Source organism: Strix uralensis, chromosome 3 (genome assembly GCF_047716275.1).
Source record: "Strix uralensis isolate ZFMK-TIS-50842 chromosome 3, bStrUra1, whole genome shotgun sequence".
Taxonomy (NCBI): Eukaryota; Metazoa; Chordata; class Aves; order Strigiformes; family Strigidae; genus Strix; species Strix uralensis.
Genome location: NC_133974.1, coordinates 27772250 through 27796132, shown reverse-complemented (window position 1 = coordinate 27796132; position 23883 = coordinate 27772250). Strand labels below are relative to the sequence as shown.

Below are 23883 nucleotides of genomic sequence, written 5' to 3'. Positions count from 1 at the left end.
TTCTGTGCAGTGGCACAGGATGTCCCACTACTGAGCTACTCAGCATCCTAGCAGTTAGGATACAGTCATTGAAAGCAGCTGATAGGGATTGAAATGTCCTTTGACTAAGCAACAGCTATCTCTTAGTCCTATTCTCTGGAGCTGCAGATGACTAAAGAGGAAATGTAGATAAACTCCTGTTCTTCTGGCTGGTGCAAGACAGCTGACCCTTAACAAACAGAAGTGTCTCTCCACTGACTGTATCAGGCAGCCGTCTCTGGTGTCTGAAACAATCCTTTCAGGACAGGTGATTATTTTTATCAATTTCAATGTCTAACTCAAAATAGATTTCTTGAGTCTAGATCAGGTTTCTTACCATTCTATAAAACAGATTAAACCTATTAAAGAAGTAGTGCTTAGACAATTATTTACATTGTCTGCTTCTTTTTTTTTTTTTTTTAATAATCACTTTGGAAAAGTATTTTTCATCACATGTGGACTTTAAAATTCCACTTGATTTAAAACCTTTTTAGAAGACTCTAGTTCTCTTTCAGAGGCCAATGGGCAGAATGAAAAGGTTGCCATTTACTTCAACAAACTTTGAATTAGATTTTGCATTTTTAGGACTTCCAGAATAAAAAGATGAAAGATATACTTGCTGAGATAAGCTTAATCTGTTTCTAAACTTAATGTTTATTTTCTACAGTGTTAACAGCATAAACAAAGTTACAAAGCTTTAAAATATATTTTTAAAGATCTGTTATCTGGTCTCCTCAACTAAGAATGATATTCAAATGAATATGCTTCTTAACTTCTCTTCGATACACTTCATTAAAATATTTACATCTAGTGTAGCTTTTTTTTAAAAAAAACCCCTTAATTCTGCTCTAGGATCACATCTTTTCTTCTATCCACATGCCCTACAAAACATTTGTTGCCTTGTTTTCTAAAAAGTGAGTCACTTTAAACAGTCTAATTGTGGAACAAAGAACATGTTTCTAGAATTTGAATGTTGGAGAGAGGAGCAAGAATGAGGTAAACAGCTATTTGATGTCTGTCTTTTCACAGTAGCACAATAGCTAATTCCTAGGGCCTCTGACCTTTTAGTGTCCTGTAACAGAGTACTTGCATTAATCTGTTGCTTATCTGTCACCTACCACATTCGATATTTCCAGCCTCTGCTTTCAATTATCAGTCATTAGAGGCAGCACTGAGTAATTTCAGGAGAAAACGCCTGGAACCTTTGACCTGTTTTTGTCAGATAACCACAAGTGTTCACTGTAGATAAACTATCATTTCATTATATTCAAGATGTAAACGAGTGTCGTTTGTAGTGTATCAGCTTACTGTAACCTTTATCACCTTGAAGTGATTAAAACTGACTGGTTTACTTAGTGCTTATACAAAGAATTCAGAGTCAAACAGTGAAACTCAGTGAGATTAGTGCAAATGGCCCCTTATAGTTACGCATGGTCTGTAAGACCCTCCATTTTGCCTTGGCATGTATATTTAGTAGTTAAACAGCATCATTAAGTTGATTAGTGAGGCTTCGCTATTTGTGAATCCAGTTGGGATCTTGGGATTTTTCATTGTAAAATCAGCTTATTACAACGTACCTTTGGTTTGTTCCCCAGTTTGCCAAAGAAGCTTTCGCTTTCCCTACACGTCACCACATACCAACCTCTTCAGCAAAAGCAAAGCACATGTCAGTGGGGAGCTAAGCACTAATGAAAGAGTACATCTAATAGTCCCTCATGCACTATGACCTAAAGCCATTGCTACCACTTTTGGCATTTTTTAAGCTCAGTCAACAGTTAAGCAGACATTTGTAGTTGAATTTGTAAAATATCGGTTACTTATTATAGTGTCCATCCATATATGTGCTTTGTATGTTTTTCCAGAAGACAAATACTTTTTAAAATGAAAATTGGTGCATGATATTTTCTCTTAGTGTAAAAGATGACCCCTTTTCCAAAATATCTTTTTGGTGTAAATTTGTCTTCATTCTTCTTAGAGTTGGTCTTAGTGTTAATACAGTATAAATATTTCATCGGTTTGCCACATGGGTGGAAAATATCATTCTTTCCCATCTTACACACAGGTGTTTGTGATATTCCCCTGACCCATGATTTGTCTGATGTAACCATAGTGCTGAACATATTAGTTTCAGGTGGTATAAAAATAACATTTTAAAAAGTTGATGCTAAGAATCCTGATTAATGAGAGCAAATGAAGAATTTAGTTGTAATCAGCATTGACCCTAATATTCTAGTTATTTTTATTTAGAAAAATTATATTCCTCCAACGGTTAAAAAAGGACTTCCTGATTTTCTGGTCAACCAGTTTTTAGATGCTTTGATCGGTCCCACAGAGATGCATTTTGGCAGATGACCTGAGCAGAGCTGGAATGACATGTGAATGCTCTGGAAGAACTCAATACTTAAAAATCTTAACTTCTATTTTCTGGGCTGCCAGTGTTGAAAAGCTCTCGTATGTGAAATAAAAATATTTGAGACATGGTGTCCCCCTTGTACTTTGTGCCATTTCATCAGGACAAAGGACCTGAGAGATACCCTGCCGAGCATTCACAGTCTTCCTTGACAAGGCATTTATTGTCGGGGCAGAGGGGATCAAAACTTGTGTATTATTTTCAGTATTAAAATACTCAATATCATTAAATAACATTTCACTTTCATAACTTGGCTATCATTCTAGCCATTAGTCACTATTGCAACATCACCATCACTGCTTTTTTTACAGTCTACTATATAATTAACTTGTCTAAATTTGTAAAAGTTGTTTTTATATTTTGTGCATTGGCCAACAGAAATTTGCAGTTTGAACTTCTGGCTTCATTGTGGAGAGTGGGACCTCCCTGGATTCAGGTGTTCAGTGGCTGTTTCCTACAACCCTTCATTTCTGCAGGCTTTTGCAGCTCCCAAGTCCTGGCCTGTCTGTAAATGCTGTCTTGACACAAGGAAATTTTGAACTTGTGTCTCTTTCGGATGGCAGTGTTGTCTCTTCCTTGGGTATACATGGAATCACAGATAAGTACTATCTGTGTGAGCTCTAATAATTAATTTTGGGCCTGTCAAGATGTGGCTATCAGTATTCTTTCAGCAGCTATGAGTGGTCCTGGGAGAACTCCACAGATGCTGTCTCAGGGTATTGTAGAGTTTTTGTCCAAACTATAACATATAGGGAGAGAACTGCTGTTTCCAAACTAATAGCACTAAATAGAAGATACTTGTAAGAAACTAGACAAAAGGAAACCTCAAACCCAAATAAAAATGAAACAGGCCAGGAGTACTGGCATTTAAACCTTTTGTTCAGCATCTAATTCTCAATGCTTACTCATAGTGAGTAGTGCTTAGTTACTCTTTCATGCTGGTAAATACTTGTTGAATAAAAACTAACCAGAGATATCAGAAAGGGTTGCTACATTGTCTGCCTTTAACATATTTTTCATTTGAAGGTTATTGACATATCTATTCCACATCAGCTTTGAAATGCTCAGTTATAACCTTAGAAACTTGCAGCAGACTCTCCACTCGAAAAAATCCTCCCCTCTTCAGTGCATTTGCATATGCTAATCTCTGCCAAGTTCTCTCTGAAATGAAAGGCTTTACATGGACATTAAAAAAAAAACAAACAAACAAGCCCCAAACCTCAAGTCAGATGTCTGTATATATCTCACAGTTTAGAACCGGGCAGTGGAGCTGCTAAATAGACTGTATCCTGTTTCTCTTCAGTAGCGGCCCATTCATCTTCAGGTACAGAGCAGCCAGTTTACATGCTTCTGTCTCTTTTCTGCTTTACTTTTTTCTACATAGTGTATGATGGCAAACCCATGTAAGCTAAATACGCACTCGAGCCAAGTAAACCTCAGAGTTAGCAGACAATTTTCCTTTTGTCAGCCAGGAGAAAATTAATTTTCACAGAAGATAAAGTGTTCTTATAGCCTATATATTTTATTTTTTGTGATTCTTAAGGCAACATAGATTTGTACATTTTTAAAAAATATATGCTAATGAAAACAAGGATAGTTTAAATTTTGAAAGGGTAAAAGGGAAGTACACTATAAGGGACTAGTTACATGGCCACAGGTGATTTAACTAGTAACTACTGCTCTGAAAAGAATGTAAATACTTTTTCTTCAATAGCTATCTCTTTAATATGTTGGAACTGTACCCTTGTATGGCAAGCCCAAAGCATTTTTTTTTCTTTTAGTGCATTTCTATTTTGTAAGACCCCATATACGGTACAATAGTACACATATGCAGGTTTATATATAAATATATATATTTATACACACATACAAACATACACATTGTGTATGTAGACAAAATTTCTTGGGTGTACACATATACATGAGCATTTACATATAAATATACATATATATTGTAATAACATACACATTTTATTCTTTATAAATGTAATATTTAGTAATCTAAATATGCTCTTTTTCAGAACTGACATTGTTCCTCCCTCAGATCTGAGGACTGTTAATACTAAAATGCAATAAAAGAGCAGGGATTGTAGGAGGGAGCATTTAGTGGAGCTGGGTGCAGTCATAAATGTTTAGCTGGTTATCTAAACTGAATTCCAGCTCTGAATGTTTTAGGCTTTGTCCACCATCAGTAAAACAAAACACCTATCTCACAAGGCAGGTAGACTTTCTTTTAAGTGAGTTGTCTCTTCTCACAAAGCACAGCTTCTTCACAGGTCAATGACACGTTGTACTCTGTGGCAGTGGAAACCATGGATCATTTTCCTTTCCACACCCGTAAAATCTGAAGTATTAATCCCATAAAATGGTCATCAGCCAGTATTATGGCCTGTAGGTTCCCTTGCCACATCAAAACATGTATTCCATTGAAAAAGTCTCTCATAACTCAGGGTCAGAACTGCAGCAGACAGTGGAATTAGCTCCAAATCAGTTGTAAACTCAAACTAAAATCCTCTGTTTACTCCCCCTTAAAATTCCGTGCAATCCTGAATTAAGCAATGTTGAGGTTAACTTTCTTGGTTTTAAACTGTGGCAGTGTCAGAGCAGTGGGAACTGCACCTGCCCACCCACAACAGGTTTGAGGGGACTTCTCAAGCCAGGAGTGTGCTCCCTTTGCTGCCGGGGTGCCAGAACCACTCAGCCCTGATTCATGGCTCCTTCTTCTGACCACTGGCAAGATGATGCTTTATACCATTAGAGTACAACATGTGTTAATTTATATGATGCAATTGCTTCTTAAATATATAGTTGTTGCAGTGCACTTTAGTACCACCTCAGAATTTATTACCTTGAGTGGAAATGAGCAACTTTCTGCTCATCTGCCTGGTTATTAGCAGCAATTAGTGTTTTCCAAAGTCATCTATGGCTCTGACATTACTACTGCTGTGCTTATGACTACACTGAAGTCCTAAATCCTTTCACAGCTTTTAGTTTGTCCATATTTCTAGTTACTTTACAATATGACTCCTTTCAGCTTTTTTTGATATTCTTTCCACTCCAGCTTCTGGAATTTGTATAAAAGCCACTGAGGTTTTTTTTTCTTTTGAACTGAAGACACTGGGCTGGTGGAATTTCCTTTAACTGGAAATATGTCTGGGCTTGTGGTTTTATTATTTGCACAGTTTTATATTGTCCTGTTTGTTTACTCCCAAGCACAGGGAACGCTTCATTAATCATGGGAAATGGGCATTCATTTCACCTCTTTAATTTACATTCAACTCTTTTTCTCACAGTTGAAAGGGACAAAGACTTCTCCCACCAGCGAAGGCACTACAAAGAGTTTCGCTTTGACCTTACTCAGATCCCGCATGGAGAGGCAGTGACAGCAGCCGAATTCCGGATATACAAAGATCGAAGCAACAGCCGCTTTGAGAATGAAACCATTCAGATTAGCATATATCAGATCATCAAGGAGTATCCAAACAGGTATCCTGTTGGCATGAACATGTCACATGTTGAATAATGTCTCATGTTTCTATCTTAATTAAGGAGAAAATAACTGATCATAAGTGTACCCTCGGCAAAGCATCATTGCTATCACTGTGACTTCTGCAGTATTAATTCCTAGGCAACGACAACAAATACTGAGCAAGAATAAAAATTATCTTCAGTGTAATTTATTCTAGGTTTATGGAGAGTTACATGTCCAATGTCACCAAATAATTTGCCCATGCACAGAGGGGGTGAGGGACTGTGTTCTCAGTGAGCAAATGGTGGAGTTGTATGCAGAGTCTAAGTGTCTGGATTTGGGAAATGCACCATTTGCTGACACTGAGGTACTACAAGCCAAGATTCACTTAGCTCATTAAAGACAGATAGATTGTTCAACTTCGTTTACTTTTGAAGGAGCATGGCTTTTCTGCATGTGTTTTAATACTCTGCAAAATGTAATTAAAAGATAAAGTCATACACTAATTTTAAGATGACTATGCACACTTAACACATGCTGCTCACCATAACTGAAAATTAAAACAAATCATAGAATCATCAAATCATTTAGGTTGGAAAAGATCTTTAAGATCGTCAGATGTAACCATAAACCTAACACTGGCAAAGCCACCACTAAATCATGTCCCCACATATGATGCTACACATGAGGAAATCTCTGATTCTGAGTTTGTAGAGCTCTGTGTGTGACAGATTTCCAAGACTCTATAAGACCTGAGTAAATGACCAGATTTCACCAGGCAAAGTAGCTAAATACCTGAAAATTCCCATCAAAAACTATTAACAATTCCAAGATGCTTCTGGGAAAAGCTACATATGCCCAAAATTTGGGTTTTGAAATTAAATTAGTTTATGTCTTTTTTCAGAAAAGTGGGGGGGGGGGAAGTTTTGTTTTGAGATAAAAAAAACTTCTCCCTCATCTTGGAACAGATAAAATGTTTCTATCCTGGCATGTTTAGCAAAAGCAAAGACAATGGTAGCCTAAAATTGCAGAAGAAAAATGCCCCATCACCAGTTAGCTTGAAGGCTGGGCCAGAGTTCAAATATCTTTTCTGCCCACAGAAGCATGAGCTTGCACAAGCTTCCAGATGAGATCTCTGACAAGTTATAAAATATTTATGGCTATAAACAGGGAGTCATTTTATATCAGTGGTGCAGAATCAACAGGAGGGAAAGCACTTATCCTTCCAGAATAACTTCTGCTTTCTTAGTAAATCTATGGATGAACAAAACAGTGCAGGACTTTTTTTTTTTACCTCTCTCTTCAGCTTGCAAATTCTTTTGACATAGGTTCTAAAAGAAACTTTTTGGAGGAAGGAATGAAACAGGAAGGAACAAAACATATCTTTTTAAAAAGCACTGGTCAAGGCTAGGGTGATGAAACCTCTTCACCTGAAAACACAACAGATTTTGTTAAGAACTACTGGGAAAAGTTAGTTTTTCTAAGCCATTTGATGTTTTCTTTTTTGTTGTGTTTTGTTTTTTTTAATGTTTTCCCAGTAGGTGGTTTCTATTCTATTTTAGAGAAAGTAAAACTTGCTTACTATTCTGAAGCAAGATCACAATTTAATATTATCTGACTTGTTACAATGACAACTGTCTTTGTGAATCCATTAAAGAATGCTCTTGATTTCTTTCAATACATAAACATAAATTTATATTTTATATTTCCATTTATAAACATAAAAGTGCCATGTCCTCTACTGGAAGCATGATGCTGGCAAGGGGGACATGCAACGACATGCCACCCATTTGGTTTCACCAGTATAATTACAGAAGCTTCAGATGTAGACTCTGTTTCCTTCCTATTGTTGATCTTGCTAGTTTCTACTCATATATGGAGTATATAGAGGCAAAAGCCTCAGTGGGACAGGATGAGAGAAGACCACAAGCTCTCCACTTTTCAAATTAGAAACAAGGAACTTTCTCACTAGCTTCTTGATACCTCCAGACAGAAGAGCTCCCAATAATATTTCCTTTTTTTTTTTTTTCTTTTTTCTTTTTTTTTCCAAGAAAGCTTTTGTATAGCTTTTGCTTTGGGGCCCAGACTTCATTAGTGTTATTCTTGACTTTGTCACCTCAGGTTTGTCCTACATACATACATGACATTTTAGGTGAAAAATTTTCAGAAGCTGCAACTGCAGAATGTGAGGGTGAGAGAACAGTGAGGGTGGTGAGGCACTGGAACAGGTTGCCCAGAGAAGTTGTGGATGCCCCCTCCCTGGAAGTGTTCAAGGCCAGGTTGGACGGGGCTTTGAGCAACTTGACCTAGTGTAAGGTGTCCCTGCCCATGGCAGGGGGGTTGGAACTAGATGGTCCCTTCCACCCAAACCATTCAACAAATCTAGGATTCTATATTGTCCCACCCTTATTACCAGTGCCATACCACAGCAGAACTGCTGAGTTTGACCCTGCTCCTTCACCCTTCTTTGCTTTGAACAGGAAACATGGGTGTCTGACAGGGCTCTGCAGTCCCAAATACAGTCCTGCTATGCTTTCAGGCAAGGAGTGGTTAGGGTTTAGGGTTTTTGAGTTGCAGACTAAGGACTATGTTGTAGTCTCAGGCATTTTTCTGTCTCTGTGGCAGCATGGCTGCTGAAGTGTTTGTGTATTGAATTCACTAGGAGTTTGCTGAAATTACAGTCTTTGGGATTTAAGTTTTCTATTTGTTCTAAGGAAGCATATAAAGCACAGCCCATGGCAAGGCAAACTTTCCTATGCAGTCCTGCCAATGTACTCCTACCCGGATCTTTTCTCATGACGAAAGTCATGTAGTCCAACAGGCTAAATCCTTGTTCATGATCTGGTGGCAGCTAGCCACTAATTTAACTAAACCCCAAGGATTCTTCCCACATTAGGGAATCCTCAGGTGGCATTAAGATACTAAAGCAGCTTTCTGGAATGAGGCGAGAGGTGAAGCAGTATTATGGGGATGGCCTATTACAAATCAAATCGTGATTTGATCTGGTCGAAAACTTTGCTGGGTTTCAAGGAACATGTAGATGGTTTATTCCACCTTTACTTCCTTAAGTGACCCAGGAGATGTGGGGCTTCTTAGATGTTCTGCCCACAGCCTCTTTGCTGAAATTCTTGACTGTGGTAGCATTTCTGCTGTAGACAACTGGCCACTTGGGACCAGACTGAGATCACTAAACTTAAACTGCCTCCATAAAGGTAAAGCCAATCAGCTGTATTCTGCCTGAATGTGTTCACTGTTGGGTTTCAGGCCATTTAAGACATAATGCCTTACTTTTTTATTATGTGTTGTGGGCTATTTTTTAAATAGAAATATTTTTTAAGATTAGAGCCAAAATTTGCAGCTGTTTTTCATTTTTAGAGTGATCTTTTTTTCTTTTTACAGAATAAAGGAGAATTTTAAAAATAAAAATGTCACAAAATGTGATGAGTGAATGACACCAGCTAATGGGGGAATCCTGATCCCAGAGCTCTTACTGCCTTCTCAGGGATCAGGTTTTCACCCTATGTTTGTATCAACTGTGAAAAAAGTTGGATTTATTCCTGACAAATACTTCGAATTTCTGTAGTAAATTGCTGTTGTGTGGGCTAAATCATTAGCATTAGTCTGGAGACATTTTCTCTATTCTACTATGTGTTCTCGAGAATCAGCTCTAGTTTTCTCTAGGTACCCACAACTAATTTTTGGTTCATTTGCTGAATTAATGGGTAAGAACAATCTGTCTCTGAGTTTATTACCTTAACCAGATCACTATGTTTGTAGGAAGGTAGACAAGAAGATTGACCTATCGATGCCAAAGACACTTCTGTGTGAGATTCTGCTGCAGTACAAAGTAATAAAGTCACATTGAGGAGAGATCCACGGGGAAACTTTGTTCTTTATAGGGATTTCTGGACTGTATCATTAGAAGCGCCCTATTCTGATTTGGCATATGAGACATTGTGCATCCTAAATTTTGAGAACATTTCGTATCAGTCCCAGCAATGGTTGGAGCTGAAAGAACCTATATGGGAAAACAGTTATGTATTCTAGGAGGAGACAAGACAAATGTGAAATTATAATATTGTGATATTGTAATATTTTATATTGCAAAAAATTTTACAGTTTTCTATTAAATCTATGAAATGATACAAGAAATCTTTATAAATAAACATCTTAAAGGCTGTCACATTCAGAATTAAAACTTTCAGCTTTAAAGTTCTGATAAAACTGCTTATTAGAGGAAAAAGTTGGTATTTAAGACTCCAGAGACTACTATTTATGAGCTAGTGGTACGTTGTTAATTTGTTCAGTGCTAGCATAGCAGGTCAAGCTCTTTTGAATTGTAAGACTGTTTTCATGTTAGCTCCAGAGGGACAATCTATGTTTTCTTCTTGTGTGGTCATTAGCACGATTCTACTAGAATGGAAGTGATGAGAGCCCAGAAAAAGATTATCCTTTAACAGAAGGAAAAAAGGTGACTTGAAAGAAAGCCCTTTCAATTTTCTTTTTTCTTCTTTTTTTTTTTTTTTTTTTTTTTTAAAAAAAAACCTCCTTTATAATTTCTGAGCTCTTTAACCTAATTCTGTAGATATTTCCCACAGGTAAGTAAACATATGCTAGTCATAGCTCATTTGGTCTTACTTTCCTAAGTGTTGAACAACCACAGTCTTAAGAGCTACACAAGATGTTTTTTTCAGTATCAGATGTTCTAGGTGCATTTACAGTGTTTAGACTAGATAAGACAGTAACTTCTTATGATGTCATTACGATTAAGCAACATAAGAATGCAGTGACAGGACCGTCGTAAATTTAAATCCCCTTTTTATACACAAAACCTATTATTTCTGTCTGTCTGTCTTCTTTAAACATATATTCATGCTGTCTGTAAGGTAATAGTATGATTCCAAGGTCTGTGTAAGCCAAGTCTGTCTTTAGTTGACTTGTACAGTCAAAATCTACAATAAAATATTTTTTCTTGCTTATTATTGTTTTGGTTACTATTTATGGCAGAAAAGAAATAGGTTTCTATAAGTATAGATTTAAGTTTAAAAGGCTAGATGGTGAAAACAGTTTTTAATAACACATGCTACTTTGTAGAAGCATGGAAAATGAAACTGATGAGAGTTAAATATCTTAGGTTTAGTGTGGCCATTGTAGTAAATTATTTGTGATACAGATGTGGTTCTGGAAACAATTGTGTCAGGAGATATGTGAAAACAGAACAAATAAATGATCCATGCTAAACATTTAGTAACACAATTATACTAACTCCCCTGAGCAGCCCTTCTGAATTACTAGAAGATTTCATGGGAAAAAAATTGAGAATATTCCAGGAAACTGAGGGTTAAAATGTAATAATTACCTTATTGAATAGATATATAATTTCTAATTTGATATAAAGACTTATTTTCTAAACATTTGTACTAATATGAAGCTGTCTGAACTGTCATCTATTCATGTTTTGTCATAAGATATAGTTGCTGTCATATGTTATTAATAACAGGTTTTAGTAACACTATGTCTTTGCATTTTATTTGAAATTGAAATGTGATTTTGACATTTTTTGGTTTTTACACTGAATGGTTTATAAAAGTTATTCTTCCTGAGACATTCTAGTGCTGAAAGATGAATACTTTATAAACAGCCTCAATTATATTTTTTGTGTACTTATATCAGGAATCTGGATTTTTTAGATTTTCCAGAGCTGTAGTTTTTACATGCTAAGACTAATTTCAGAAAGGTGTCTCAGGGGAAATACCTGTATTATACCTAACAATTACATGTTAGCTATAGCACATGCTGTACTGTGTCATGACGAGGATATGTCAAACTGTTATTCATTTGGACTCCAGGAAGTTATTGTCAGCAAGGAAATTAAGGTCAAAAAATAAAAATTTTTGAATGCCTTAACTCTCTATTTTCTTTAACTTAGGGATGCAGACTTGTTCCTGTTAGACACAAGAAAGGCTCAAGCTTCTGATGTGGGCTGGTTTGTGTTTGACATTACCGTGACCAGCAATCACTGGGTGATTAATCCACAGAACAATCTGGGCTTGCAACTCTGTGCTGAAACTGGGGACGGTAAGATCATAATTGTAGATCATAACTCTATATATGTTCTTGCCATCTCTTGCTAGGAAACTTTTCTGAACAGTTGTTTTTTAACTTGACTGGGTGACAATTCACTGAGAGTTTATAAGCAAAGAACACAAGTCTTATCCTGCCATAGCTATAGTTTGCAAACTTTCTGTTATTCTTAAGTCCATAGAATATGGCAATTAAAAAGCTAATTGAATCAAGTTAAATTAAACTAAGTTTAGGATAAAAGTTCCTACATACAAAATGCAAAATTAAGTTCCATTTTAATGTTCTTCCACTGATGATTAGATTCAGGAAACTCAAGATTTGCAAAATTTTTGTTTTAGAAAGTTTCTAAAGAACTTTCTGGGCTGAAGCACAGGAGAAAGGTTTAAACATACCTCAGGACAGTTCAGGAGGTATCTCATGGCTGCTGGTACTGATGTTGGAGAATGGTTAACAATAGGGTAATGTGGGAATTAGTTTACTATCACTTTGGAACAAAAATTAATTTCAAAACTTTTTATCTTGAAATGGGTTAAAAATTTGGAATCTTGAAAATTTTAATAAGATGAAAATTAGAAAGAACACTGTCAAAACTGAAATCAGAGCTGTCGGTTTTTAGTACAAATTTACCGGGCTACTACATTATCCACAGTTATGCTCTTCATTAAAAAGTGAAAATGCATCTCAATGCAAAATAATATTTTTGGAAGAAATGTTCTTTACCTAGACTTCTTTAGAAACTAATAAAAAGAGACTTATATACTGTTTTTTCTGTGATGGTTCACTTAATCCATACTACTTTACAAGCAAACTTTCAGATTTAGCTCTTTTTGTGTCAAAAAGCTTTTTATGTCAGAGGTCAAGGGATCTATGATGCCAGTTAATCTAAACCTTAGCTGACATAATGTTAATGAGTAGCAGAAGAAACCCCGGTGTAAGGATTAATATTTTTTTCTTCTTTCTTTGTTCTGGCTACATTTTCTCATTGTTTTTGATCTGAATTCTCCCTCAGGCTCAGCTGGGCTGTGAACAAAGCCTCTCATACTTTTTCAGCAAGTGTTTCGGCTGCTGGAGTGTTATGCAAAAACTGTCCTTTAGGCATGATGCTTAAAAAGGGAGTTGGCAGGCTTGAACCAGGGCAGTCGACCATTTCACCTAATGCCGTCTATATGGTCAGAGTACAGTCAGTGGGAAAAGGAGGCAGCAATGCAAAGTAGACCACGTTGTTGCTGTGCTCAACCAGCCTTCAAAGGCACCACACCTGAGCTCGGGCTGTATGGGGAGTGGCTCTGTTAGGCAGCCTGGTTCTGTGAGGCCATGTTTAAGCCCTTAAAATTCTGGAGAGGTGACACCTCCGTCAGGCATCCAAATTAGGTGGACTGGCTTCTGGCCAGCTTTCCTGCTCCAGAATAAACTCCATCCTTGACTTTTTTTCTGGGAGATTCAAATACAGAAATTCTTAAAAATTAAATATCCATGAAAGGCATTCATTAAGAAGCCCTGGAACCAGGAATTTGTTGGTTCTAGCCTCAAAATTATATCTGTTCAGTAAACAGCAGGAAAGTTTGTATGGGTAAAAGGAAACCTTTAGGTTAACACACAGAAAAAATTGTAAAAGAATAGTTTATGTAAATATTTCCCCTGTCCTACTCCCAAGATCAGAAAGGTGATAGATAATTTTCTATTTTAAATTCCAAAGACACAGCAGATTTACTTTCTGCACCTCACTCATTTGAATTTCTCAACACAGCTCCTTGAGTGAAGAGGGAATTCCCCTCTTCCCTCACTGTCTGTTTCTTTTTCAGTTTATTCATGCAAGAAGAGTGCCCTTCTAGGGACTACATTTTTCAAAATTATAGAGAAGACCTGTACTATACCACTTCAGCTTAGCATAAGGAAAATCATCCTTTCGTGCTCTTACAATTTTGCTCTTAAGGCTTTGATTATTTTTATTGGGTTGCTGTTACTTCTGGAAGCTATTAGAAACACCAGCAGTTGAATGACACGTTTGTGTACAGATGGAACATGAATTTTTATACATGACTCAGTATGTAGTGGACTCAGTTTGTAGCCCAGAGAACCCCACCCGCCTTCCCTCCAACCAGTTTTCTATGAAAGCTCAGAGACTGGTTCAAATCAACCAAAAAACCTTCCCTTGGCTTGAGTGAACTTTAGGCCATGCAGGTCTGAAGCACATTTCTTCATGCCTCCAGCTGTCCATTGAGTTTTTGGAAGGTAGAGGAGTTCTGCCGCCGTAAGTGGAGGACATTTATGGCAGGACCTGAACCTTTCTGTGGCAACAGACCATTAAACTAAATGGCATTCTATTAAGTCAGAAGATCCCCGTTTGAGGTATTTAGGTGCTGCACCGGGGCGCTGGATAATCAAGTCTGTAAATACATACTAATTTTTAGATTTATTCATACAGCACCTTTAAAATGGGGTGCCATTAATTACTGAGACTCTGGGGTGCTACTATGTTGTTATCACTACCATTAACAATAATCTTTCTTATAGTTATCTTTCAGTGACTTTTTAGGCAATTACTTCTGTAGATATACTTCTTTGGTGATCCCTGAAGATGGTGCATATATAATAATAATGTCTACATGAGGAATAAAAAAATTTGTAGCTATTTAATATAACAGTGTGATAAAAACAACTTTGAAAGAATGTCTGGTTGTTGTAATTCATATTTTTCCCCCTTTGAAAATGCTGAAAAAGTACAAAAAGCCACATGACATTGGAATGTGTTTTCTTTTTTCTTTAAGACAGTATTTGGTATCATACGTCTCATTTTAGCATGAAATGTAGACTTTTTCTCTTAATGGGACATTTTATTTTGAACAGTAAGAATAAAGGTTTGCATGACACATATGGAAGCTGTCAACATATAATGCACTGTTTCCCTGGGGCTGTGGTAAATTAAGGATCAGGTTTTTTTGATTCTCTTTTTTAATGTCTCCTCAACATTCTGCAGCATCCCCCTTTTGGCCAATTCCCTCCTTTTGACACCAAAACTCTCCATGGTGTTCAAAATGAGAGGTGATCATTTTCACACTGATGGAAGTGCGGGTGTTAGATGAATTGCAGCATAAAATCAATACAGATGCAGAAACAATTCGAAAAGCTCCATGCAACGCTTTTCCTGTATATATGCCATATGTCTCCTAAGACTTAAAACATGTTCCAGTGAATCAACACCTTTGTATTAACATTTAACATTTTTATAATTGGAAGTTAGCAATGGTTTGAACATCACTTGTACTGGAGGAGTGTAAATAGCTGCAAAAGCATTCCTCTTGCTGTTTATATCATTGCTGAAGAGAATCTAGTGTTATCCACAAAAAATGGGAGAGGGAGATAATACGTAACAATGACTATTAGTGATCCACAGTATAAAGCATGTTCCAAGTACACAGCTCTAAATACAACATCCTGGGTAGCCCCCACAGCCATGTAGTTCTGTGCCTTTTCTTAGATTACTGCAGCTCCATTATTTTCCATCTGCCTGAACATCAGAGAGGAAGAAACTGGTGGTAACTTTGAAAAGCCCAGGGTGATTAAGGTGATATCTATTACCACATAGTCCTATGGAAGGTTTCTTTGGGCTTTCCTGCTGTTTGAGGTGGGCAGGCAGCAGGAATCTTCAGCTCCTCAACTCCGACTCTTATTTCAGGTTTTTTTTTTCCTCAGAACAAAGGGAAACTTGAAATAGATAGGTTCCCTGATCCAAGTGAAGTCTGGGGAAGGCCAATTCTCTCTCCAGCACGTATTTGGGTACACTCTGAAATATGTTGCCTGGAAGGAGGTTTGGCTCCTAATCCTACATGCTGCAGGAAGGATTGGTGAGGTCCTTCTCCAGCAATGATGGGGGAGATATTAAGAGACACATGATCTCTTTTTTAGGCTCTCCTCCTTTCAGCCCAGGCCTTCCAAGGTCTCTTTCTCCTACGAAGCCTTCAAAGAGGCAACATGGCCACATTCTCTGAGTTGCAAAGGGTGGCTGGCTTGTTTTCAACCCACAGCAACCTGTGGCAGCACCCTGGCTTCTTCAGGTAGTTGGCTGCATACTTCATATTGGCCTTGGCCTCACCTTTACGACATTAAATGTTATCAATCTCAGCCCAAGGTTACCCCCAGTCAATCTTGGCACCTAACTTACATGACCATGGTAGCCATCAAGTACTCTGGAGGATGCTGCTGAGTTGTTACATTTAAGTCTCTTGGTGGATCTGGTATTTACAAGGCAAAGTATCAGGAGTGAGTTCACCTTCATTAGTGTCCTTACAGTGGGGGAATTTAGGATATATATATTTATATTGATATATATATGGACTTTGGCAGGCAATAGCTCTGCCTAAATTCTGAGCCATCTGGAAGCCATATAGCCATGTTAGCACAGCACTGAACCCAAGCTAATATATCCTGCCCCTCAGCAGGTTTTATTAGCTTGGGCTCAAGCACTGCCTAAGTACAGCTACATGAGTTCTAGTTCAGAGCTGTCTTTGGCCAAAGTTACACTAGTAAATTAAACATGATCAGGAATACTGTGGTGTGAAATGAGCTGGATGGATGACTCTCTCAGTCTCTGAAACAGGGTAACATCATGGCAGCTGCCCCTCTGGGAGAGATCCCTGCAGCACTGCCTTGAGGTGCTGGGGACTCTGTGGTGGAGCTGGTGTAGGACATAAGTGGACCAGGAGCACCTTCCCACCCTGAGCAGAGCAGATGATCCTGCTCCAGTACCTGGGAATGCTCCTAGGCACTCTTTAATTTATTCAGATAGGTGTAACCCCCGTTTCCAGCTGGATCAAAAATACAGTCAGAATTTTCTTGTGTCTGCTTGTAGCAAGCAGGAGGGTCAGGGAGGTGAGATGGGTTCCTGCCCCTTCTCCTGCCACCACTGCATACTGGTACATACAGGTCCTGGTTGTACAACTGTATGACTACCCCTTCACCCTGTTCCTCAGACAGATGAAGGATACATCTGCTTCTTAGCACCAGTCTTTTAAAGATAATGGCATTTGTCTTTCATTTCATTCAGAAGGCTTTTATGCATTTTATTATTTGGTGGATGACCAATTAATCTAATGTCTGGTTGTTTTATCGTCTTCCTGAACACATTTTTAACTGTGCAGAAAAGTCCTAGGACTCCCACAAACCATTCACAGTTTAAGTACATTAAATTGAAAGGATAAATCAAGTACTTAGAAGCATATTTGTATATGATTACATCTGATTTTCTGTGTAAGCATACATGGTACTGCCACAGTATACAACATACCATGGTTCCTAACATGTTCCCAAGTGCTTTCTTTAAGAGCTTTATGAAGATCAAAATCAACACAAAAAGATACACAAAATTCCTTCAACTGAACTGAATAAAAACAACAAAATGTAAGATTTTAAAAACAAAAGCTGAATCTTTATTTTTTAACTAAAGCTGTGAAGCCTAGGAAATGCAGAGCAGACCATCCAAGACCACCTATATTTCAGAATCCCTTAAAGACTCCAGGGAGCAGAAGAGTTAATAAAACACATGAAGCTTGTGTCAAAAGTATATTTTGTGTTGATATAGATAAATGTATCCACCAAAAGAAAAGTTTGCATAACAGTCTATGTAGCTGACACAATAAGGATAGTATAAAATACTTTGGAGTTAGAGCATTGAGGATGTCTTATATATGGACCATCACATTTGTGTTAAGTTTTCTCTTTTATTTTATTTAATAGGCCTTCATTTAAGCTTTGGTAGCCAAACTATACCTCAATTCTTTTGTTTCAGTGAAGTCCCATTGCTCTCAGGAGCACTGTCCAGACATGAGAAACCACACAAGTTTCTATCTAATTTTGAAAACTACATTGTAAGATTTCAGACTCAGAGCCTCAGGACAGTTTTTGCTCAAATATTAGATGTTATTGGACCTTGTATACGCAGGGTCTTTCTCGAAAAGGCCTTTCCCAATCCTTATTTCAGATACCACTCCCCATGAGGAGGAAACCATAGGTGTGGCATCGGAAATTTTTTTTTCAACAAACCAGAAATGAATTCTCAGCATCACTAAAGTTTTCATTTCTATCTACAAATGCATAAAATTATTACCAAAATAACTACTGTGACCTAGCAGTAGTGGTTAATCTGTAAAATGTGTTTTGTGGCTTGTTGAACATTTTTGAAAGTAAATAAGTGCTTGTTTTTCATAACAAAATGAGTGGTTTGCTGCAGTTTGATGACTCAGGACAAAATAATGGATCTTGGAATCACTTATTGTCCCGTGTTGCCAGTGTAAATCTGGCCAAGATGCATAATGGCTGAAAGCTCTTGCAAAATTAGTGTCTGCTCAATGCCTTACATAAAATATATACTGCCCGAGGAGAGACAGCCAAGTCACAAATCTTACCACTGTCATTGGCATCCATGCTGGCGATCTCAGAAGAAGTCAGCTTTCTGAATGTCGTGAAAAAGGAGGCGAGGTCTCCAGGTCCAGATTGTGAGACAGATTGTTATTGAAAGCTTGAAGGGCTCTTGCATTTCCATTTGGAGCAGCTGGGGGGGTGGGGGGGGGGTGGAAATGAACTTTTAAGATGGAACTTGATCAGTGAAAAGAATTGTATGACATAACTGCATGTGACAGCAGAAAAGAGGACATAGTACAGCAAATAGTTCAGTTATTCCTATCTTGTGGATTAAAAGAAAAAGAACAAAATCATCAGGATTGTCGAGGTAGGACCTTTTTATAAACTGAACTTCACAGTTATTTTTGCAACAGTGATTCCTTTATTATAAGGACAGAATGTGAAAAGGCAAGTAATATTCATTCAGTTCAGCCAGTCAAACCGGCACTTCCATACAGGCTTTTATGCGAACCTGCTAAGGGCACTTTACTATCAAATAGAATAAAAGCCAAAAATAAGTTTAAATGCCAAGTCAAACAAATGCATCTTGCCAAAGACTCAAAATCATATGAATAAGAACTATGGAGTTCAGCAGATTTGGAATATAATGCTTTACATAAGTCTTGGTCTCCAAATATATGGAGAAGAGATAATAAATTATAATAGGAGGACTGAGAAGCGCATGCGAGAATGTGAGGAATATAAAGGCTCTGGACTGTCCCCACCCAGAGTAGGTTCAACTGTTATGCTTATTTGTTTTTGTTAGGTGTAGGGGCAATTGCAGTGGCTAGGTTCAGTGGAGCAGGTAGGTGACTGCTGGTTTCTTGTAGTTTCTTCTTCTTCTCTTCTAAAGGCTGCAGAAAAGGCTTTGAAATCCTCAAGATTAAAAATATGATGGAAGGATAAAACCAAACCCATTTTTCAGAATGCTTGACCACGTTCAATTCTTGTTCAAGAGAAGCAGAGAGAGACACCTTGCTGTTTTGGTTTTACCAGTTTCATGTGGGTCAATTTCCAAGGGAAGGTGGAGTTAAGCAGGTCAGCCTGAGTCATTCAGCTGATTTTAGAAAATATTGCTCTAATACCACAGTATGGAACAAATGCATGCTGGAGAGACCTGGCTTTTCAGTTGTCATCGAAGCCAAGAGTTTTCTAAATGCTTACAAGAAATGATAGACTAAAACTGCTTACTAAAAATGAAGCCCATGAATGTTTCTTGCTATAAGGCCAATTCAGGTTAGGGAAAGGTTTTTCTTACTGTATTATGAAATCCACACTGTGGACAAAGGTGAGGACTACCTAACAAGACCATGGCACACAGATGGAGCTACTGCTGTGGCAGAAAACAATGCATTTCAGAAGCAGGATACTTTGAAATACCTCCTGTTCAGGAAGGGGCAAAGCTTTGTGTTCTTAGAGAAGGAAATCTCCCACATGCATCCCTTTTATTTTTTTTTTTAAATAAAGGGTAATAGAAGTTCTGTAAATGCAAACTTTCTTTTGCACAGAAGCAACCTAAAATGGAGACAACATATGTGGTTTGAATTTCCTAACCAAACAGTTCATAGATCCTCCTCGGAAGAAATATAGTGTCTCAAGGGCAGTGTATATTTTGATTGCTTCGTCTTCTGAAATTTGCAGTTAAGCTAAGGCATATGATAAACCGAGAGAGAAAAGTTTAATGATGAACTCACAGAAATCAATAAAAGTTTTCCTGTTGACTGCACTAGAAGCAGAGCCAGTGCATATACCATTCATAAATTGAACAAATGGATCCTAAAAACTCAGGTTGGCTGCTTAAAAGATCAAGCAAATCAAGGAATAAAGTCACATAAGATGTCTCTGTGTGTAAAAAGGCTGTGGGTTACAGGATTAATTTTTTATCATATATCTCTATACTGTGAATAACCAAGTAAGCCTTAACTTGTGGAATCTTAATAGCCATCTCATTGCTGAAGTCTAAAGGAAACCCAGAGGAAACTTAATAATATTAAAAGTTATTTTAAAGGGAGTTCACATTAGTTTGAAGGATATTTAGCTTCGCACACAATATCCACCATTGTAAATTCAGAGAACCTAGATTTAAATTCAGAAAACCTCCACACATCTTTACAGCCCTCAGTATATAAATCTAATAGTATTCTTAAAATGTCCACTAGTAAAGTATTAATCTTTTACAGATAAAATTAAAATTCTGAAAGTCATTGGAACAAAAACTAAAGAAAAATAGTAAAAATATTCCCTCTAGAAATGAGGGGAAACTTGGAACTTTGTGGTAAGAGGCTAGTTTGTCCATGTTGCAATGAATAGAGAATAGTCTGTACAGTTTTTCATATCTGACTTGCAACAGAAGATTGGAACATATAGAAATTAATGTAACTGAATTATTTAATAGTAACTCAATCACATGAAAAGAAGAATTAAAGAAACACAGGACTAAAAAACCATTTAAAATGAAATCAGAAGCTTCAACAAATATATTTTTCCCTTGCAGTCAAAAAAGTAATTATCAAAATTGTTCAGAGTATGCTGCCAATTACTCTGCTCCATAACTGCTAACTTTCTCAGTTCTTCTCTTGCTTTTGCTGGGCTCTCTGTCACTGGAAACATCTTAAACCAATTTAAAGTGCTACACCTGAATAAACATGTTGTAAAAGTGTTTATGTATTGAAGTGGGTCAGTTCAAGGTATGGTATTTGGCTGGAACTTCTAATTTCTCTTTTTACTGCAAAAGGGCTGCCAGAAGGAGGAAGTCTGAGCTGAATTAATACATTTGTTACAGTGGAAGTAGAATGGAAACTACTTTAACCACAAATCAAACTGCCTCTTTCATTTACGCCAGTGATAGAGTTTTTCTAAGAAATATAGACTCTGGCGTACAGCCACTGTAAGTTTGTGTTTGAAAAGGAAACCTATATGCTTATTTCTATAAGGTTTACTCCTATGCTTATTTGCAAGTTCTTTTTCAGGATCATTGAGTTAATGGCATTATATGTTTGTGAGGCAGATGCTCCTTTGTCGCCCATGTAGCAAACTTTTCCAGTTGGTGTAGAGGGATCCCCAGGCGGCCTGATGCTGCACAGCACAAGTGGTGCCTGTGCCTGTACCTTCCTGCTGAAGGACCTCTGTGTCCCCCACCCAGCACAGCTGCACAGCTTCACATGACACTGTCTCATTTTCTGACGGTTGAAGGGCTCTGCATAATACACGTACGCACAAAAGTGTTTATGCTGCCAAAATAAATTCTGTTAAGAGCAAGGGTTTATTTGCTAAAATGTCACTGATGCAGTTCAAGTGACTTGTTTTGCTTTCTTTTCTTTCAGTGAGGTTTAGATCCTATAATATAGCGAGGTTACCACACAGTACTGACTGAACAAATATTTTAAAGAAATATGCACATCCCCTGGGAACAGAACCAGAGTCAATAATGTACATATTTCAGACTCTGTTCTCTTGAACAACTAAATGCCTTCCTACCTTTACTAGTGAATGAACATCAGTTTGAGTAACACTGCACAATATTTATTTTTAAAGCAGAAGTATATTTATTATCTACACTTCTACTTGCTACTGATTTGCTTTGGGTATATAAGGTTCCACATCTCACACTCAAGTGACATAAAAATTAGATGACCGCATTACATTATCCTTTCTATAGCCTATAGACTTTAATGGGGCTCATTTATTTTTCAGTTCTATAAATGTGTACATGAGATTGAATTAAGATATCTGTGTAATGAATATGTTATATAGTGCACAAGAGACAACAATTTTATGCAATGACAAACTAACGCTGTCGAAACTTTCGTAAATTGTTGAATTTTTTGTCTTTTTAGTTCCATTCAACAAAATGTGGTCAGGATTCTTAATCATGTAAATTGAGGATTATGGGCAAAATCCTTGCCATGCTTCAGTCAGCAGTTGAACTCCCACTGTGGCTTCAGGAGGGGTAGAAGTTCACCTTTTAACTTAACATTTCCATTACTTTATAGGTCGAAGTATCAATGTTAAATCTGCTGGCCTGATTGGAAGACATGGGCCTCAGTCAAAGCAACCATTCATGGTTGCATTCTTCAAGGCAAGTGAAGTGCTTTTCCGTTCTGTCCGAGCAGCCAACAATAAAAGGAAAAATCAGAATCGCAACAAATCCAGTAGTCATCAGGAGTCTTCTAGGATGCCAAGTGTTGGGGGTAAGATGAAGCTATGATTTACTAGCCTGCTTATAGGAATTATGGGCACCTGCTCAAATGCAGTGGAGCCACAGCAGCTCAACAAGATACTGCTCATTGGCTGAACTGTCAAAAACTGTGTTACCACTCCATTTCTACCTGCCCCTCTAGCTTTGCTTAAGCATCTTTTGTTATGTTGATCCTGAGCATGATTTACATTCTGTGAGTCAGGTCACTTACAGGTATAATGGTCGTGAAAGTGTCAACCCTTTATGAATTTAGATCAGCTGACACGTACTGATGTAAATACACAGTGTATCCCTTAATGGAGTGAATTCAATCCCTTATTTACCTGAAAGGTACTGACAATAATGCATGTAAAAATGTTTTCAGTCCCGTTAGAGCCTGGAATAAATTTTGCTCCCGTTCTTTTCTGAAATGTTCCTTTCAGCTGGAGTCAAAGTCACTTCTAAATATTCTCACTTTTGAACAAACATTTCTACTTTTCAGGGACAGTGTGTGAACATGCATCTTTCTAAAAGTATGGCACATCTAGTATCAGCACATGAAAACCTCAATATAGATGTTATTCTTAAGCCCCATGGATGTCTACAAGTAAGCAAATTAGTATTTAGTGTAAAGAATTCAGCCCTGGAGTAGAATTCATCTATTATGTATTACTTATATCCATCTCAAGAACCTTTACAGTGGCAGATTAGAGACCTCTCTGATGTAATGCATAAGCTTTTCCCTGATCTTCTGCACAAGGATGAATTTTACCTTAACAACCACAAACTGTTACTGAGTTGCTAAAGAAATCATAGAAATTAGTTTAATAACTTATCTTTCTAAACTTTTTTAAAGTTTACCTGATGATCTGCTGGAATAACATTCCACTTTAAGGTTAAAAATTAGTATGAAAACATACCTGGAAAAAAAGTTTTTTATTCACAGCAATAGTTATTACTACTTCAGTAGTGGGCTCAATTTTATTTGTATATGGTGTATAGGTAGAAAAACCACTGAGCTATTTCTCTAGTTTCCACAGAGGACCTGGAGCATAGTTCTTTCTGAGGTACATGACTTAGAGATGTATGTTCCTTCGGAGCTTATGAAAAGCCCCTGACATTTCTTAAGCCACCAGGGATCTCTGTTTACAACTGGTTTTTGTTTGGGGTTTTCTTGAGTGTTCTAAAATTTTCTGATAGTCTGTATGACTACACAACAAAAGCTCATCTGCACAATTAACTTCTAACCTGTTATTAGTCAATATTGCAGGGAAGTAGTTATAAATAAATAATGAAGTCCCAAAATGGACAATTTCAGCTTTTTATTAG

The 23883-nt window shown here is 37.3% G+C and overlaps 1 protein-coding gene across 2 annotated transcripts in view; it reads left to right on the top strand.

The window, feature by feature from the left end:
- BMP5 (bone morphogenetic protein 5) overlaps positions 1 to 23883 on the top strand; it is a 60978-nt gene that overhangs the window by 21865 nt on the left and 15230 nt on the right. For both annotated transcript variants that reach the window (XM_074861752.1, XM_074861753.1), the window contains 3 exons: positions 5722 to 5914; positions 11827 to 11975; positions 22370 to 22567. In XM_074861752.1, coding sequence (XP_074717853.1) covers positions 5722 to 5914; positions 11827 to 11975; positions 22370 to 22567 — 540 coding nt within the window. The remainder of the gene's footprint in view (positions 1 to 5721; positions 5915 to 11826; positions 11976 to 22369; positions 22568 to 23883) is intronic.